The sequence below is a fragment of the Chlorocebus sabaeus genome, chromosome 4, assembly GCF_047675955.1.
Source record: "Chlorocebus sabaeus isolate Y175 chromosome 4, mChlSab1.0.hap1, whole genome shotgun sequence".
Lineage (NCBI taxonomy): Eukaryota > Metazoa > Chordata > Mammalia > Primates > Cercopithecidae > Chlorocebus > Chlorocebus sabaeus.
The window spans coordinates 32,737,290-32,756,781 of record NC_132907.1 but is presented as its reverse complement, the minus strand read 5'-3'; the positions used below and the strand labels follow the sequence as shown (position 1 = coordinate 32,756,781).

Genomic DNA, 19,492 nt, shown 5'->3' with positions numbered 1-19,492 from the left:
CTTTGGAAAACTCTTTAATAAAGTCTTCCAAGTGGTTTTTCATTATAAAAAGGGCCAAAATTGTATTTAACATAAGTTCTGGAGATTTAATATACAGTGCAGTGACTATAGTTAAAAAATAATGTATTGTACACTGGAGAATTGCAGGTAAAATCCCAACAATTGAACTTAGTAGTATATGTCATCAAAAGGGGAATACATATATGCTATGTGGCCTTATAATTTGCTTTGAATTATATTGACATTTGAATTACTTCTTAGGTGAGGAGGTATTTGGTAATTTATTTGGTTTCCTTTTTGTGTTCATCAAATTATAGATATTATGTTTTACAGATTAACTTTTTACCCCTTTGTTTTCTTCCAAAATACTTACTGTGTAATACATTGAATCAACCTCCCTAAGACAGTAATTCAGCAAACTAGAATTTTATATCAAAACTTACCTCCTTCTTCCATCTTTGTGTTCTTGATTCATTGAAAATATTATCAAAAATTCTTAAATACGTTGAAAAGATAACAGAAAACTCCTTTACCGTCATCCCAACATCATCCTTTTTCCTTTCCTGTATCTAAGAAGCAGTAACAGTTTTTTTCTGTTTGCGTCCAGGAACATTTTTGTGTATACCATATACAGATATCTAGATATTTTAAAAAATTCTTTGACACATGGAATTGTTATGCACACTTCTGCACCTTTTAAATTTGTTTGAAAATTTAAAATTCTGTGTCACATCCTCCCATCCTTTTGTGTGTGTGTGTGTGTGTGTGTGTGTGAGGTGAGGGGATGGACAGATTCTCGCTCTGTCATGTAGTTTGGAGTGCAGTGATGGGAAATAGCTCACTGACTGCAGCCTTGAACTCTAGGGCTCAAGCGATCCTCCTGCCTCAGTCTCCTGAGTAGCTGGGACTACAAGCAGGCAACACCATGCTTGGCTAACTTTTAAATATTTTTCAAGAACAGAGTCTTGCCATGTTGCCCAGGCTGGTCTCCAACTCCTGGCCTCAAGCAGTCCTCCCGCCTTGGCCTCCCAGTGAGTTGGGATGACAGGTGTGAGCCATGGCGTTCAGCACCTAAAATCTTTTTTAATGGCTTTTCAATATTCTTGAATCTGAAGTTCCATAATTTAATTACTTTACCAATGAACATTTAGGGTAGGTTCGTTTTAGATTATTTAGGTGAAAGCATCTATAGAATTTAAAATACCAAGGTTAATATGTCATCTGTAGTGACAGGGAGAGGAAAATAGATATTTCTTACATGTGCAATCTCTTAAAATGAACAGATGTATGTAGCCTTGGCATATACATTTTTTTAACTGCCATAGACAGTTGAATAGTATTTTTTAATTTTTCCTTTCCAATTATAAACAGAACTAACTTTACTATTACTTGACCTTCCTAAAAATATGATTCATTTTTTAAAATTGGTTTTAGGGCTTTTTATATGATAGGTAATTTTTTGGTGGGGGATGGGACATTAGAGTGTCTTATTGTAAGTTTTATTTATACTTCCCATAGGGATTAGGAGCAGACAGCAAGAACCTGTACCCTTTCCTGCTCCCAGTTATTCAACTGAGTACAGATGTTTCCCAGCCTCCACATGTTTATCTTCTGGAAGATGGTTTAGAATTATGGTAAGAGGAAAAACTTAATACCATGGATCTTATTTTATTCGTGACCTTTCCTACTCTCATGCCAGTGAAGTTAAGGTCATGTAATAGGGCTTTGAAAACAAAAAGTGTAAACTCTGTTTCTTCAAACTGGGCCGTATATCTCCTTTTTTTTTTGACAGCTGTCACTCAGTGTAGGATTACAGTAGACAAAGTTAAAGGTGGACATTTCAGTAGGAACTCAACTGCATTTCATCTTTTGGAATTTGTCATGTAAAATGGGGTCATGGTAACTTTTCCAAAAAGTTATTGACTTATAATTTCCAGTCTGTTAAATGAGATGTTTGGGGGATATTAAGGTCCTCTTACTGCTAAACCAAGTATTGAGATATTATACCTCAGCTCCAAATGCTAATGCTACTTACAGTCTTAACTTATTGTTTTACTGAGTAAATTAGTAGTATGCATTATTAAGAGGTTAAAAAAAATGCCCTGCTTCTGTGGCAGCTCAGTGCTACAAAGGCTTATTGACTGCCCATGGTGTGTAAGCAGCTGTGCTAGAAAATCCTTTTGCTTTATTAAGCTCACTGTACTGTTGGCAACAGTTTTTTCCAGAGACAGTCTTTCAGTAATACATGAAAAGTTTCAAAATCCCGTTATGTAAATTGATAGTGCAGTTAAAGAAAGCAAATCATAGAAATCAGCCATAAAAGAAATGAACATTTGTTTCTCTTCATCCCTGCCTACCTCCCTTTGGAACTTGCTTCCTTCCTTCTATTGTTTTTCTTAGATGTCTAGAATTTAACAGTTTTGGTTCTTAGAAATTACCTTTGATGCAAATTATAAATAATGATCTATATCAGGATATGAGATGAATGACTTTAAAACTTTACTAAGTAGATACTTATTAATTTGTGGTTTGCGTTCCTCAGAAAAGTATTGTTCAAACTGAAATGGCATCTATATGGTTTGGTTGTAAATTAGCCTGTTGTTGAAATATTTTATATTCAAACATTTATATTTGTATAAGGATGGATTACTTTAGATCAGAGGTTGGCAAACTTGTACTGGACAGGACCAGATATTAAATATTTTAGGCTTTCTAAGTGACACAGTCTTTGTTGCAACTATTCGACTCTACTGTCAGTGTCAAAACCGTCATAGACAATACATAAACAAGTAGGTATGGCTGTGCACCAGTTAAACATCATTTATAGAAATAAGTACGTGGGTGGATTTAGCCCATGAGCTGTAGTTTGCCAACCTCTGCCCTAGATTGTAAGATAAAATATTAATTCCTGGCAGATAAATAATTTTTGTAAACATGTAGATACTATGTGATGTTGAATGTTAGAAAAAAATCCAATATTAAAGAGATTAGACTCAGAGTTATCAGTATTGCTGACAATATATTAATGTGTTTATTAAAGGTGTAGGTATTTTCAAGGGATTACATTAAAAAGTAGTAGTAAAAATGCACTGCTTTGTTAATGGTAATGTTTTTTCCTAGCCTTTAGTTACATGCTAATGAAAATAAATTATTAGGAGAAAAATTTTTTAATTACCTAATTTGTTAATAGTTGAGTTTCTTTAAAGAGAAAAAATTCATGAGGAAACTCCTTCTTCATGAATTTTTCTTGATGGGTTAGAGTTTATATTTGAAATCAGGCAAACATAGGCACCATTCCCAGTGATACTACTGCATTATATATGTAATTTGAATAAGTTAATCATCATTGGTGAACCACAGTTTCCTTGTCTGTAAAATGAAGAGTAATTCCTACCCTTACATGATTGTCGTGAATATGAGATAATGTTTGCTGAAGTGGTTGGCACTTCGGATGTGGCATTCAATGCTTGAAAATAATTCAAGATTGCCTAGGAAGCAAAGGGCAGATAGAGAACATTCTGCCCAGGGCAGAATTCTAATGAACTTGTAACATTTTGAGGACACAAGGAGCCATCTACAAAGACAGAGAAGAGCTATGTACTTATATAGTAGGAAAACCAAGCCAAGAGAGGATAACATTTCCTAGAAGAGGGGAGAGTGGTCAACTTTGTCAAATGTTGCTGATTTTCCTAGTAAGATTGGTATAGAGATGTGAATTTGGCCACATGAAGATGTTAGGAGGGTTTTCACCGGAGTGGTAAGAACATAAATTAGAATTGGAATAGACTGAAGACTGAATTGAAGGTAAGTCCGTACAGACTATACATACTGATAACTTGTTTGAGAGCTTTTACTATTAAGAGGAGCATAGAAATGGGGCAACAGCTGGGTAGTGTGGGAAATGTTAAGATCTAGAGGAATGGGTGCAGCTGGATTGAGAGAGTGGGATAAGTAAAGGAGGCAAAAAGTGGTGAGATTCAGAGCTCAAGTGGAGGGGTTGAATTTTAGTAGCAGCTGGGATACTTCATCCATTTTAACTGGAGGCGGAAGGTGGTTTTCCAAATTTTGTAGTGTAATGAGATAGGAAGGTGTTCCATCCAATAGCTTCTATTTTCTCGACAAAATATGAAGCATTGTCATTAGTGGGGAGTAATGGGCTGAATTAGGAGTTTGTACAAGATATGAGAGGTCTATAGGTGAGAGAAGGTATGAAGTAGTTATCTTAGAGAATGGGAATTTGAATTTATTAGGGATGAAACCAGTACCACTCGATGTTTGGGGTCACGAATATAAAGTGAAACTCTCAGACTGATTATGTGATTTATCTCCCACTATGGCTTTTTATTTTCCTCTTACTCCATCTCACTAGAGATTTGTCAGTTACTAGTCTTTTCAAAAACAACCTTTGGCCTTGGTTCTCTTTGTTGTATATCTGTTTCCTATTTATTAATATCTGTTCTTATGTTTATTATCTTATTCTGCTTGCTTTAGGTTTATGGGCTTGTTGTCATTTGATCTCTTTTCTAAGAAAATCAGCTCATCAACTCTTAGCCTTTCTTCTATCATAATATAAACATTTAATACAATAAATTATTTTTATACAGAATTTGAACAAAAGACCTTGTATAGTTTTTTTTTTTTTTTTTAAGATAATTGGATGAGGTAGTAATGAATACTGGTAAGCAGTCAGCAGTATCAGCTATATCTTGTTAAATGTAATATGATCATTTTTAAAAACAAAACAAATTTGATTGCTTTTTGTCATTTACTCAAAATATCATATCTTTCTCTTAAGAAAAAAGCCTTTCTTTTAAAAGAACTTTGACTTCCTAGGATAAACTTGACTTGGTGGGAAATTCTACTATTAATGCATATTATAAACATTTTTCTAATACTTTATCTAATTTTATTTTTTCCTCTATTAATGAGCTGGATCTATGATCTACATTTTGTGATTCTTCTTGATTTTATATCAGTGCTATGTTTAACAATTTAAAAATGGTTTTCATTGCACTGGAATGATTTTTGTGATGTGTACCAATCTATTCTTTATATGTTTGAACAATTAATTAATAAAAGGAACTGGAAATAGACCAATGCTGGGGGCCACGGGTTCTTTGTGGTTATGATAGCATCATCAGATTATTCCTTAGTTTTTAGTTTTTATAGCCAATATTAGATTTTGAAAAGGCTTTCCCCTCCTTTCGTCGCTGCTGTTTTGACAATCAAAACAATCCTTGTTTTGAGGGTTGGGGGATGTGAACAGATGGACCAACCACACACTTCTGTGATAACCCACCATGGATATATATTATGTCATGGATTGTGATCAGATTAGTTTGTAATTGGCCTTTGTTACACTAAACCTTCCATGTATACGTATTATATTATGGATTGTTTCATAACTGCTAATGTGGCCAGATTGGCTTGTAATTGCCTTTATTGTACTAAGTTCATATTTGTTAAGCATTTAGCATAAGTTTTACTAATTTATTAGCCTAGTTTCCCATCGAAGAACACATCAATTACATGTGGCAGAGGGACATATCAAGAAAATCAGAACAACAAATTAACTTTTTTACCTGTTTGACCAATTTGTAATAGTTATGCTTTTGGTTTATTGTTATAATTTCATTATTATGGATACTTTAGTATATACAGTTGTGTCTTTCTATCAACAGGAGATTGGTTCCAGGACTACCACATATACAAAAAATCATGCATACTCCAGTCCCGCAGTCAGCCCTGCGGAACCTGTGTATATATGTATGTGAAAAGTCAGCCCTCCATGTACTTTGGTTTTTCATCCTGTGAATACTGTATTTTTAGTCTTGCATTTGGTCGAAAAAGTCTGGATATAAGTGGACCCACTCAGTGTAAAGCTATGTTGTGCAAGGGTCAACTGTAGTTATTTTCCTTACTACTTTTGCTATGTATGTAGAAATACTACATAATTTGTAGACAGGTTTTTATTTTAAGACATTTGGTTAATTCTGTCTTAGAAAGATAATTTTTATAACTTACTGATTATACACTTACCTTTCTTCGTTGAAATGAGACCTTTTAAAATATTTAAGTCATATGTTAATGGCTTTAATGGGCGTGGAAAGTGTTTAATCATCTGCTTTTCCTTTCTAGGTTAGTAACTTTGGAAAACAGCCCATGTATCACACCAGAGTTGCTGCGTATATTTCAGAATATGTCACCACTTCTTGGTATGTGTTAAAGCATAAACTTATTAATGTTTTTTAATGCAACCATAATTTGAAGGCATTGAAACAATTTATATATATATATATATATATATATATATATATATATAAGTTCAACTTTTAGTTTAGATTCAGGGGATATATGTACAGGTTTGTTACATGGATATATTGCATGATGTTGAGGTTTGAGGTCCAGCTGATTCTGTCATCCAGTTAGTGAACATAGTACCTAATAGTTTTTCAACCTTTGAGTTCATCCCTCTGCCTTCTAGTAGTTCACAGTATCTATTTTTGCCATGATCATGTCCATGAGTACTCAGTGTTTAACTTCCATTTATAAATGAGAATATACATACTTTCCATTTTTATTTAATCCCTGATATTGACAAATAAGTCAATTAGTGGTGTTTGTTTTGTTTTGAGACAAGGTCTTGCTCTGTTGCCCAGGCTGGAGTGCAGTGGCATGACATCTACTGCAGCTTCAAACTCCTGGACTGAAGCAATTCCTGTAGCTTCCTGAGTAGCTAGAGCTACAGGCACACACCACCACATCTGGCTATTTTTTTTGGAGATGGAGTTTTGCTCTTGCTGCGCCGGCTGGAGTGTAATGGCGTGATCTCGGCTCATGGCAGCCTCCACCTCCCGGGTTCAAACTATTCTCCTGCCTCAGCCTCCTGAGTAGCTATGATTACAGGCATACATCACCACACTCAGCTAATTTTTATATTTTAGTAGAGACGGGGTTTCACCATGTTGGCCAGGCTAGCCTTGAACTCGTGACCTGGTGATCTGCTTGCCTTGGCCTCCCAGAGTGCTGGGATTGTCAGAGGCAAAAAATGTCCCTGAGGTATAATGAATGACACACTGGAAAAATAGACTTACTCTTTGAAAATACCAGCAAATGTGGACTAAAAACAATTGTAACTGATTAAAAAATCATTTTCTTGCCTTATTTGTTGCATGAACATGGTGGTTAGATAATGTGATTAGTTCTTCACATTTTCTCCTAAATTTTTTGTTACTCTTTTCAAATAACAATCAAGGTAACCATTTATTTTCCAATAAAGAGCCATTTGCTGTTTGTTATCTAGAGTCCCCATAAAAGGAAAAACTTACCAAAGATGAAGTCAGTGGCAATAGGTGTTGATCTACTAGGAAAAATTTTTTCTTTCAGTCATCGTAGAGAAAGAGAATAGGGTTCTTTGGTGAAGGCCTTTTTAGTTCTGTTCTACCTAACTTTGAGACTACATACCATCCTGCTTTAGGCAATCCACAGGCTTCTTTATATTTGACCTAGGATTAGACACCTCAGCCAGACCTTTTACCAGCTTTGTCATGAACAACATTCAGCTGCTTCTACATATGTGTGATTTCACACATTGGTATCTTTTCACTGTTTTCCACTTCAAATTCAACATGCTTAGTCTCCACAATGCTCAGTTCCCTAAGAGTGGTGGGAGAGACATTGGTAATCAAGAATAAGAGATTTAAATAGAAAGCATATGACTTACTTTACTATAACTGTATGACACTATTTTTAGTATAGCTTTAGTTAAGTGCTCTAGTGTAGTGGTTTGTTGTTGTTGTTGGTGGTGGTGGTGGTGGTGGTGGTGGTGGGTTTTTTTTGTTTGTTTGTTTGTTTTTTGGTTTGTTTGCTTTGTGTGTGTGTGTTTTTTTGTTTTTGAGACAGAGGCTTGCTCAGTCACCCTGGCTGCAGTGCAGTGGCTCAATCTCAGCTCAGTGCAACCTCCGCCTCCTAGGTTCAAGCAGTTCTCCTGCCTCAGCCTTCCTGAGTTGCTGGGACTACAGGCATGCGCCACCATGCCCAGCTAATTTTTGTATTTTTAGTAGTGAAAGGGTTTCACCATGTTGCCCAGGCTGCTCTCAAACTCCTGGCCTAATGTGATCCGCCTGCCTCGGCATCCCAGTGTGCTGGGATTACAGGCTTGAGCCACCTCTAGTGTAGTTTTAACGATAGAAATCTTTGTAGTTGATACATATTTCTTACCAAATCAGTAAGGAGTTTTATGTGTTTGGAATAATACCTGGCACAGAGTAAGCATTATCTAAATGTTTTGCTAGTATGTTTAGTACGATTACTATCACTATTAATATGACTCCTATTTTAAAATTATCCTACCATTGACTGGCTCTTCAGGATTTGTTACTTTACTGAATCAAGAACTAATGAAATTTCAACCTTTTGATAACGGATATTCAATTTAAACTTTTTTAATTTTTAAAGATTTAAAAAGTTCTATTTTATAAAGTTTCGATAAATATAGGTGATGTGGATGCTATTGAATTGTTTTCTACTTTTATTGTTCAAACTGGTATGTGTATTTACATCAATAGTGAATAAATTCTGTTTACATTTGTTCATGTTTATTAGTACATCTTGACCTCAGTATTGCTTTTATTTTTGTTTGAGTTTGACATACAGCTTTTTGCTCCCTTCCTTCCTTCCTTCCTTCCTTCCTTCCTTCCTTCCTTCCTTCCTTCCTTCCTTCCTTCCTTCCTTCCTTCCTTCCTTCCTTCTTTTCTTTCTTTCCTTTTCTTTTCTTTCTTTTCTTTTCTTTTCCTTTCCTTTTCCTTTTCCCTTTCCCTTTTCCCTCTTCCCTCTTCCCTCTTCCCTCTTCCCTTCCCTTCCCTTCCCTTCCCTTCCCTTCCCTTCCCTTCCCTTCCCTTCCCTTCCCTTCCCTTCCCTTCCCTTCCCTTTTTCCCTTCCCTTCCCTTCCCTTCCCTTCCCTTCCCTTCCCTTCCCTTCCCTTCCCTTCCCTTCCCTTCCCTCCCCTCCCCTCCCCTCCCCTCCCCTCCTCCCCCCCCCCCCTCCCCTCCCCCTCCCCCTCCCCCTCCCCTCCCCCTCCCCTCCCCCTCCCCCTCCCCCTCCCCTCTCCCCTCCCCTCTCCCCTCCCCTCCCCGTTCCGTTCCGTTCCGTTCCGTGTTTCACTCTTGTTGCCCAGGCTGGAGTGCAGTGCGATGGTGTGATCTTGGCTCATCGCAGCCTCTGTCTCCTGGGTTCAAGAGATTCTCCTGCCTCAGCCTCCCTAGTAGCTGGGATTACAGGCATGTGCCACCACCCTGGCTAATTTTTTGTGTTTTTAGTAGAGGTGGGGTTTCTCCATGTTGGTCAGGCTGGTCTTGAACTCCCGACCTCAGGTGATCCACCCGCCTCGGCCTCCCAAAGTGCTGGGATTACAGGCGTGAGCCAGTGTGCCCGGCCATACATTCTTTCATATAAGTTTAAAAATTTATTTTTAAATACAACCAGAATATTTAATCTTTTAAGAGTATAAACCAAAGTGAATACTGTTTTTGTATCAGTTAAATTCTCTTATTAGAACAATGCTTTTAAACTATCTATTTAATGAGTATACTAGGTATTATATTTTTCTAAACAGAAATTAAGCCACTGGGCTAGTTGCAGTGGCCCATGCCTGTAATCAGGTAGATTGCTTGAGGGCAGGAGTTTGAGACCAGTCTGGGCGACACAGCAAGACCTCATGTCTACAGGAAATAAAAGTTAGCCGGCCTTGGTGGCCTATGCTTGTGGTTCTAGCTGCTCAGGAGGCTGAAGCGAGAGGATCAAGGCTGCAGTGGCTGCAATGAGCCGTTATTCTGCTCTTGGATTCCAGCTTGGGCAACAGAGCAAAACACTTTCTCTTAAAAAAAGAAAGGAAGAAAGAAAGAAAGGCACTGGCAGAAAGTTTCCTACTTTAAAACATATAAAGCCAACATTATAGAACACTTTAAGATGTTTAAGTTAACGATTTTTTTAGGATGTGTTAAGTATGAATATATTCAAGGCTAAGATTCATTTTATGTCCTTTTCCCTACATGTAAATAGAATCTGATAAATTTTAAGCAGAACTAGAGGCTGTAACTAGAAGTAATTCTATTAATTTAGTTCTAATGGCTTTTTTTCTCTAAATCTATGTTATGGTGTTAATTTACTTAGTATTCTCATTACTTAAAAGATCAGCATGTGACTGGCTCTTGTCCTAGTTATTATGAATGCAACACTGATGTTCCTTTAAGTGTAAACTTTTTCAGCTGGTAACTTTCTGTCAGATTTGGAAAGGATGAAGTAGATTTCTCTAGATTCTGTATAACATAATTTAAGAATTCACTCCCTGTCCTCCTTACAGAAATTTAAAAGAATATATAAAATGTAAAATAAAAATTAAGTATAGGAGCAGAATTATAAATAAAAGCAAGTAGGAGTAGATTATAAAATAAAATCACGCTAACGATATGAGTCATATATGCCCAGTGCATAACTAAATACTTAGATAGGTTATATACAGGTTTACCTTAGAGCTCTGTAGCGGTCTATGAAAAGAAAAACTAGTCACTTAAATCAGGGATTTTCAGTCTTGGCTCTGTTGACATTTGGGTCAGGTAATTTCTTTGTTGTGGGGAACTTTCCTGTGTGTTGAAGGATGTTTAATAGTATCCTCAGCTTCTACCTGCTTGATGATAGCGATGACAAAAATGTTTCTAGACATTACCAAATGTCCTGTAGGGGACAAAATTGCCGCTGGCTGCGAACCATAGACATAAATTACTCAGTATCTGGAAATAAATACATATCTATTGCATGATTGAAGTATAACTTCTTGGTATTAGGACTAGACAACTTTTCTTCAGAGTCTCACTAGGAACTTGTGGATGTAATGAACAGTGTCCAGTACCTTAAAACAGATAAATTTGTTAATTTTAGGGCTATCTGTAATATCAGTATTTATTTATTTGATGATGATAACATGTCCAAGAAAAGTTTGTCAGTGCCATCCTGGGCATAGCAGAGGCATGGAAGGTGGTGTGAAGTGACCTAATTTGTATAGAATGGTCCAGCAATAGTTTTTAATTATCTGTAGGAAGAGATGGGCTCTTTTCTTTTTATATCAAGTCTTCTTAAATGTTGGGGTTTTTTTAACATTGATTTTGATAAAATTATACTTGGCAATGATTTCAAAATTATATTCCCTGATATGCCTGGAATGAAGCCATTCTCAGTTCTCTCTTAAATATAGACCCTTGGCCCTACTTTTCATGGCAATGGCCAGACAGTCTGCTATTCATTGTTGGTCTACAAAACAAGTATGCACAATTGCAGGCTTTCTCTCCTTGAGGAGAAAAGGATAATGTGAATTTTTCATAATGATAGCTTATCTAATATAAAGGACCCCTTTATCCTGAGATTTTTATCTTCTGTTGTAAAAAGATACTTAGATGACAGCTTTTGTTTTTTTATGTCTTTTAGATTAGTAACTAGTAATAAGTTTATCATTTCCTGTCCCCTTCTTATCCTTATTTTTTAAAACTGTCAAATCCTAAAGTTTAGGAACTAATGCCTTCAAAGACATTTTGAGACAGGGTAGGATTGTCATTGTTTTGTGAAAATAAATGGAAAATTCACATCTGAATAGAATGTCTTCTTTCATTAGGATATGATAGATAAGAACACAGGGGCTTATCTTTTGCCAGAAATTGGGAAAAAACAATTTGTCTTATTGTGAGTGAATATAATTTCTAAAACACTTGCAGCAAAGAATGGCAGGTTTTAGGCATCGATGGTATTTTGGGATCATATTTTAATCTGTATAATTTTACACATATAGCCTATATTCTCTTTTATATTATTAAGTAGTGAAACGTAAAATAGCACAGTGTCAACCTTTGATCATATTCAGTTTTAGCAAATAGTTTCTACTCTGCACTTGCAAAAGAATAGCTAAAAAGAGTATCCTTTTCTGATAAAAGCTGAAAGATTGAAAATATCTAAACTTAATATAATTTTTTTGGAGGGCGATTAGGACTCTGTTGAGAAGTCATATCGCATATTTAGTGCAAGTGCAGTAACACTCAGTAAATGTTCACTGAGTGAACCCATTTAAGCAGATGTCAAAATATGATGGTAAAATGATTCAGTTTCATGTGGTTTGCCATGCTAGCAGTAAAAATTTATTTTGAAATGAAAGGTTGGGTCAAATGGTTAGGTAGGTTTTTTCTGAAAGGAAAAAATATGGGGAGTTTGACTTTTTTATGAATGTTTCACCTAGTGAAAAGCAAATAAGATAGCATTAAGCTTTGCGTTGATACCAGTATTCATTCATTCATTCATTCATTCATTTATTCATTCATTGAGACAGGGTCTCACCCTTTTGCCCGCCCTAGAGTTCAGTAACATGATCATTGCTAACTGTACCCTTTAAGTCCTAGTGATGTCAGTTTTTAGATATCTATAGATACTAGTATTCTGAATAGTGCTCAGAAGAGGTTTCTAGAATATGCGAATTAGTTTTAAATAACCATGAATCACTTCATTTAAACTAATTTTGAGCAGTGAATTAATTTGTTTTTTGTTTGTTTGACATTTATTGTTTTGGCAGAACTAAGTTCAGAAAATCTTAGAACTTGCTTTAAGATAATCAATGGTTACATCTTTTTATCATCAACGGAATTTTTACAGGTATGTTGGAGTAGTTTTGCATTATATGAAATTATATAATTATTATTTTGATTATTTCTTATTTGAAATCAGGGGGTGCCTTTTCAAACTTTTAAGATTGGTCTTATTTTAAGGCAGAGAAACATTGACTGTGAGCATTTCCCATTGCAGGGCAGATGTGCTGCATGCAATTCGTTTCTTACTTAATGCAGAAAATGTGCTATGTTAACAAATTTTTATATTCCTATAAAAATCAATGTATCGATAATCTATATTTTTATTTGGCATAGACTTTTTTCTTTAACTTTTCCTAGGAGTTCCAATTGAAATTTGATATGCTTAGACCATTATTAGTGTATAATTCTGAAGTGCATTATAATGAATCCCAAATGAAATTTTATGCCTTTTTGATATTACAGATATGTTCTTACATATATTGACTTTTAATTGAATTTCAGACATATGCAGTAGGTCTATGCCAGTCGTTTTGTGAACTTTTAAAGGAAATTACTACAGAAGGTCAAGTTCAGGTGCTCAAGGTATTGTAATCATTTTAAATGAATATATTTGTGAATTTTTCATTTATATTTTATGATTGGGTGTGGACTTCCATTTGGGTGTGGATGGTTCACAAGAAGGACAAGAGCTGATATAGTTCTAGACAGGCTATTTTAGCAGTTTTCAGTTGGTTTAATACCTGTGGACCAGAGGTCTCAAATCTGAAGGTTCATACACTTTCAACAGGCAACAGATCAACTGGACATCTTACGAAAATTCAATTCTGGATTTCTAACAAGGTCTGAACTGATTGGGATGTTGCCTATCTTGAGACCTCACTTTGGGTAGTAAGGAGTTAAAAACTCTTGCACATTGTGCAGTGATGTAATATCTGATACTTCTCATTCTTTCATTTTGTTAGTCTGCTGTTGGGACAAAGTTTTCACTTTACAATTTGGTGGCTTTAATTTGAGTTACCTATCAAAATTAGAGTACCATGTTTGTTGAGATTGTGTAACTATGAACCAACAGTCTCTTAAGTTATATATTATCTTTATATATTATACCTGTCTTAAAGATATAAATAGTATTCAATGTATGTATTTACATATAAACAAATGTATGTAGAAATATATTAAAATATCTTTATGTATGGACTTTGAGAGAAGGTATAGCTGTTAAAAGTACCCCTATTTGGGTGCAGCAAACCAACACAGCACATGTAAACATACATGTCAAACCTGCACGTTGTACACATGTATCCTAGAACCTAAACTATAATAAAATAAATAAATAAATGTAAAATTGATTCAAAATAAAAAGAAAAGTACCCCTATTTTTAGTGTTGAGTTACTCAGCTATGTTCTAAGATACGAGAACTGAATTTCTATCACAACCAAGTAACATTATGGTGTGAAAATCGTGGCATTGCATTAGAGCCTAAAAATGATTTCACTTCCTCCCAGTGAAATGAAAGAGGTTACCCCAAGAGGTTTGCTGCAAAAAGTACACTTAAGTAATCAGAATAACTGTAAGCAAGGATCCAAAGTGTACTTTAGGATCTAATTGGGTAAAAGTTTGCGCAGATAATGAAGTCTTACTTCATAATAACTGATATGGTTAGGCTTTGTGTCCACACCCAAATCACCCTGTGATCAAGGGGATTGTAGGCATTACCGCCCCCTGATTAGTTATCTCTACCTGGTCTCCCAAGTCAAGGGAATCCTGGAGATGGTTTCCCCCATGCTGTTCTCATGATAGAGAGTCCTCACGAGATCTGATTGTTTTATAAGGGCCTCCTCCCGCTTTGCTCAGCACTTCTTCCTGCCATCCCCTGAAGAAGCTGCCTCGCTTCCGTTTCGCCTTCTGCCTTGATTGTAAGTTTCCTGAGGCCTCCCCAGCTATGCTGAACTGTGACTCAGTTAAACCTCTTTCCTTTATAAATTACCCCGTCTCAGGCAGTTCTTTATAGCAGTATGAAAATTGACTCATACATTAACCAATAAGATACCATCTAGTTTTGCATAAGCAAAGTCTATGACGTTTGCACAACAGTGAAATTGCCTGATGACACATTTCTCAGAACATATCCCTGTTGATAAGTGGTGCATGACTGTGTTTTTATTCACTGTCACAACTCTGCTAGCATGAATCAGGCTAATATAGTGTTAAGTACTGCAGAGAAGTGAACAAGAATAAAGAGAAAGAAGATGCCATTAGGATTGTCTATTGAGGATGGGGATTTACATTTTAAAACCAAAATTTATAAACGTATTTTTGCGTCTGTAAATTGGAAGAGTCATCTGCCAGATTACTGAAGTATTAAATTATAGATTGATGAGAAAAAGAAGGAGCTTAAGGAGGTTAGTAAGGACTGTATTAGTTTCCTAGGGATGCTGTAACAAAATACCACAACCTTGGCGGCTTAAAACAAGTTTCTTTATAATATTTATATTGATTATATAATTAAAAAATCAGTGTTTGTGGGGCCATGCTCTTTCTGAAGGGTCCAGTGGGAGAATCTGTTCCAAGCCTTTCTCTTACCTTCTGGTGATTGCAGTCAGTCTTTTGCATTCCTTGGTTTGTGAATATGTAATCCAGCCATCTGTGCTTCTGCTGTCACATGATGTTCTCCTGGTATCTGTCTGCGTCTCTGTTTTGTTTTTGTTGTTGCAGGGACAAAAGTCATAATTGATTAAGGGCATTCCCTAATATCTTCATCTTACCTTGATTACATATGGAATATGGCAGAACTCTTTGACTTGAATTTTGTAGTTTATTAGTTTCTTTTTTAGAGCCAGGGGTTTACTAAAGGGTGAGAATATAAATCACTGTTACCAAGAATCATGTGGGCTCTAAAGGACTTGTAATAACAGTAATCTGCATGTGGCTTGTTGAGACTGTGGATACTTGAGGCCTGGTTTATTGCACTAGTCTATTAATCCACATTTATTATTAATTTCAAAGTATTCTCCTAGCTCCAAAGCTTACAAGTAACATCAAACATGTTGCTTACTAAAATGCTTTTGTGAATTTTTATTGCATTTATGCCTTTACTAAACTGACAGAGTGGCAATATATTAAGGAACTCAGTCTTACACAATCTCAGCTTTAGCTTTTGCTTTGGCGATAAATTCTTCTCTGGAGGTAAGAGGAAATAAGGAATTAACATGTTAGACTTACTATTTGAGGAAAAAGTGATTGGTGGTGTGGGAGTGATCAAGTGAAAATTGCCATGTCATTTTAATATTATCTTTACAGATATTTTTCTGTATGTATGCCTGTTTTAACCTTTTTCCTCTATTATACTGAGCTTCTCCATTATCCAAAGTTCAGTAAATGTGTGCTCTGTTTGCTCTGAATACATATATAGTAAGTGACTTGAAAGACGAGGAATCCATAATTTTTATGTTGAAGATGTGCATCCAGTATAAATGCCATCTTGCCTATACTGAGGATCCATTTGGAATTCTCTCCTTGACCAGCCCCTTGATTTGCATGTGCTGCCCTGCTACTTTTATGGCTCTTGAGTATACTTTGGCCTTCATTTTCCTCATTTATTAGATGAGGAGTGATACTAAATGATTTTTATTTTGTAAGTATGCAGTACCTGAAGTTCTCCATGTTAAATTATAATTTATGTATTCTAAGTGATTAAGAAAAGGTGATTTCTCACATTTAAACACCTGCCAGACTAAATTTGAATTGACTTCACCCCCATCCCCCTCTTTTGGCTTTTCTGCAACAATATTATTAACGTAATTGTTGAAAGACAACTTGTGAACTATTTGGAATGGCCATTGTGATTCTACTTGTTTTTATTATACTCTTACCAAATTATTAGAGGAAGCGTAGCATAGCAGATAAGACTACCCACTGAAGGGAGACTCCTAGGGTTAGAACATTGGCTCTGCTACTTCACAGCTATGTGATGTGGACAGATTACTCTTTGTTCCTCATTTTCCATCTGTAACATGGGAATGATAACTTTACCTACTTCCTAGGATGGATGTGAGGAATATTTGAGCTTATATTTATAAACAGTTACAACAATGCCTAGCATATAATAAGTGAATATAAGAGTTGGCTGTTTTTATGTAATATATAGCTGTCTCATTATTTAGTCTTTCTATGGGGGGAAATAGACTACTACAATTTTAGGCAAAATAATTTGTTTGCTAAGATCTTTGGCTGTAGAGAAACCAAATTGTTCTACTTTATCCTTTGACCATTTATTGGAAATAAATACTTAATACATTAATTAAATTTACTTTTAAAACTAAGCACGTGGTTTACACAATGATGTGTATTATCAGCAAGAACTGCATATTTCAGCTGGCTCTTTAAAATAATTAGTAATTATATTTTGGTTGCCGGGTGCAGTGGCTCATGCCTGTAATCCCAGCACTTTGGGAGGCTGACGTGAGTGGATTACCTGATGTTGGAAGTTTGAGACCAGCTTGACCAACATAGACAAACCCTGTCTTTACTAAAAATACAAAATTAGCCAGGCACGGTGGCGCATGCCTGTAATCCCAGCTACTTGGGAGGCTGAGGCAGAATCACTTGAACCCAGGAGGCAGAAGTTGCGGTGAGCCGAGGTGGTGCTATTGCACTTCAGCTTGGGCAACAAAAGCAAAACTCCATCTCAAAAAAGAAAAAAAAAATTATTTTGACTGGATGCAGTGGCTCACGCCTGTAATCCCAACACTTTGGGAGGCTGAGGTAGGCAGTTGATCTCAGGAGTTTGAGACTAGCCTGAGCAACACGGTGAGACCTGTCTTTACAAAAAATACAAAAATTAGCTGAGCATGGTGGTGTGTGTCTGTAATCCTAGCTACTCAGGAAGCTGAAGTGGGAGGATCTCTTGAGCCCAAGGGTTGGAGGCTGCAGTGAGCCGAGACTGTGCCACTATACTCCAGCCTGGACAATAGAGTGAGACCCCGTTTAAAAAAATAAAAAGAAGAAGAAAATTAATTGTATTTTATTTATTTATTTTGGCTGCTCAGAATAACACAATCTTTTTAAACTTTTTTATTATTGAAAATTCCAAACTAACTTACTACATATCAAAAATGTGTAGTCAAATATGTAGTCATTATTTTTGTAACATTTAATATAAATTACAAATTAAGGCAATTTCTCTGTAAGTATGCCAACAGTAGATTATTATTAGGATACAAACACTTGAATTAAGAAATTTGGAGTCAGAGATGGTGGTGTGTGCCTTTAATCCTATCTACTTCAGAGGCTGAGGTTATGAGATCACTTAAGCTGAGGAGTTTGATTCCAGCCTTCCGCGCAACATGACAAGACAGCATCTCTCTTTTTTTTCCCTTTCTTTCTTTCTTTCTTTTTTTTATAAGGCGGAGTTTTGCTCTTGCTGCCCAGGCTGGAGTGCAATGGTGTGATCTCAGCTCACCACAACCTCAAAAAAAGAAAAAGAATGAAAAACTGAGAATCTGATAATATGTGTTTAAGATGGTATTTTTGTACAAATATTGCTATAGCTCAATCTGTATGTTTGGTTTAAAAATCTTAGAAACTAGATTTTATTATTTAAATGGATGTTAAATACTAAAAATATATTCATTATCATGAATAAATTGTATTTTTATATTAAGGACTATTTTAGGACAATAGTGCTTTCATTTTACTGCTATATTTGAAGACTGGGCAAACTCTCAAAATTTTTGGCATTTTCCTGTTCTTAGAATTCTAGTATAACAATAACAATAGTTTTTAATATTAGCTCATTTTCATTTTTAGTATCTCTCAGATACCATTTCTTAATATAGTATGCTATATAACATTTTAAATATATTTTTTACTAAATGCCAGTTATACTAATTTCTGACAGTATCTGCAAGTAACTTCTTTGTTCTTTGAAGCAGAAAATTACAATGTTAGGAAAATTGGATAGAGAGACCGGTATGGTATGCCTGCTTTTGGAGCAAATGGTATAGAGCAAAGAATAGAATTTACTTTACTTTGTGACTCAACATGTTATCTAGAGAAATACAATTATATGATAAAATACTCTGAATTGTTAACATTAATTTGAAATTTCTCAATATTATAGTCATACTACTATGACTTTGAATTCTCATTCGGGTCGTGGTCATATTAAGCAATGTCAAGCCAAGTTTCTTTTTTTCACTGTGATTAGATGTAAGATGACACAAATATTTTTAAGGTATAACTTATTCTGTAATAATAGTAGCTCATACTAGCATTTAACACGTGCTACACATTCTAAGCATACAAAACATAGATTTTATTTAATCCTTACATAAACATATGATGATAGTACTGCTCTTTTCCCCAGTCTTACAGATGAGAAATTAAATCACAAAGTGGTGAATAATTTTTTCAAGGCTGACACTCAGTTAGTTAGCATTGGAACCATAATATAACATAGACGTTTTGACTTTAGGATCTATGCGTTTAATCACTTTGTATACAGCGTAAGCGTAAGTCAAGTAAATTGTTAAATCCTGCATTTTTCACTAAAGTTTTAAGAACACAATCTGTTGCAGGTATATTTCGAAAGGGAATGGGTTTAAAGTGCAAAAGTTCTTTTTGTAATAACAAAATGTTGTCAAAAAACAATTAGTAATGGGTAATTGGATGATTGAAGTACCACGTCTTGTTAGGTATACAGTGGAGTACTGTGCATTCCATTAAAAATAAATGAAGAAAATCTCTATATGAGTTTGAGAATATAAACAACGAGCGGTGTCTCTAGTTTTCTTCTGTTTAAAAAGTGGAAGAAGGCAGTGGAAGAATAAACCAGGTAATTAAAGTAGCTATCTAGCAAAAAGAGGAG

At 35.5% G+C, this 19,492-nt stretch overlaps 1 protein-coding gene across 5 annotated transcripts in view; it reads left to right on the top strand.

Annotated features, from left to right (window-relative positions):
- Window positions 1–19,492, top strand: part of IPO11 (importin 11) — a 231,220-nt gene that overhangs the window by 115,380 nt on the left and 96,348 nt on the right. For all 5 annotated transcript variants that reach the window (XM_038010419.2, XM_073014741.1, XM_007973675.3 and 2 more), the window contains 4 exons: window positions 1,519–1,634; window positions 6,139–6,215; window positions 12,608–12,687; window positions 13,125–13,205. In XM_038010419.2, coding sequence (XP_037866347.1) covers window positions 1,519–1,634; window positions 6,139–6,215; window positions 12,608–12,687; window positions 13,125–13,205 — 354 coding nt within the window. The remainder of the gene's footprint in view (window positions 1–1,518; window positions 1,635–6,138; window positions 6,216–12,607; window positions 12,688–13,124; window positions 13,206–19,492) is intronic.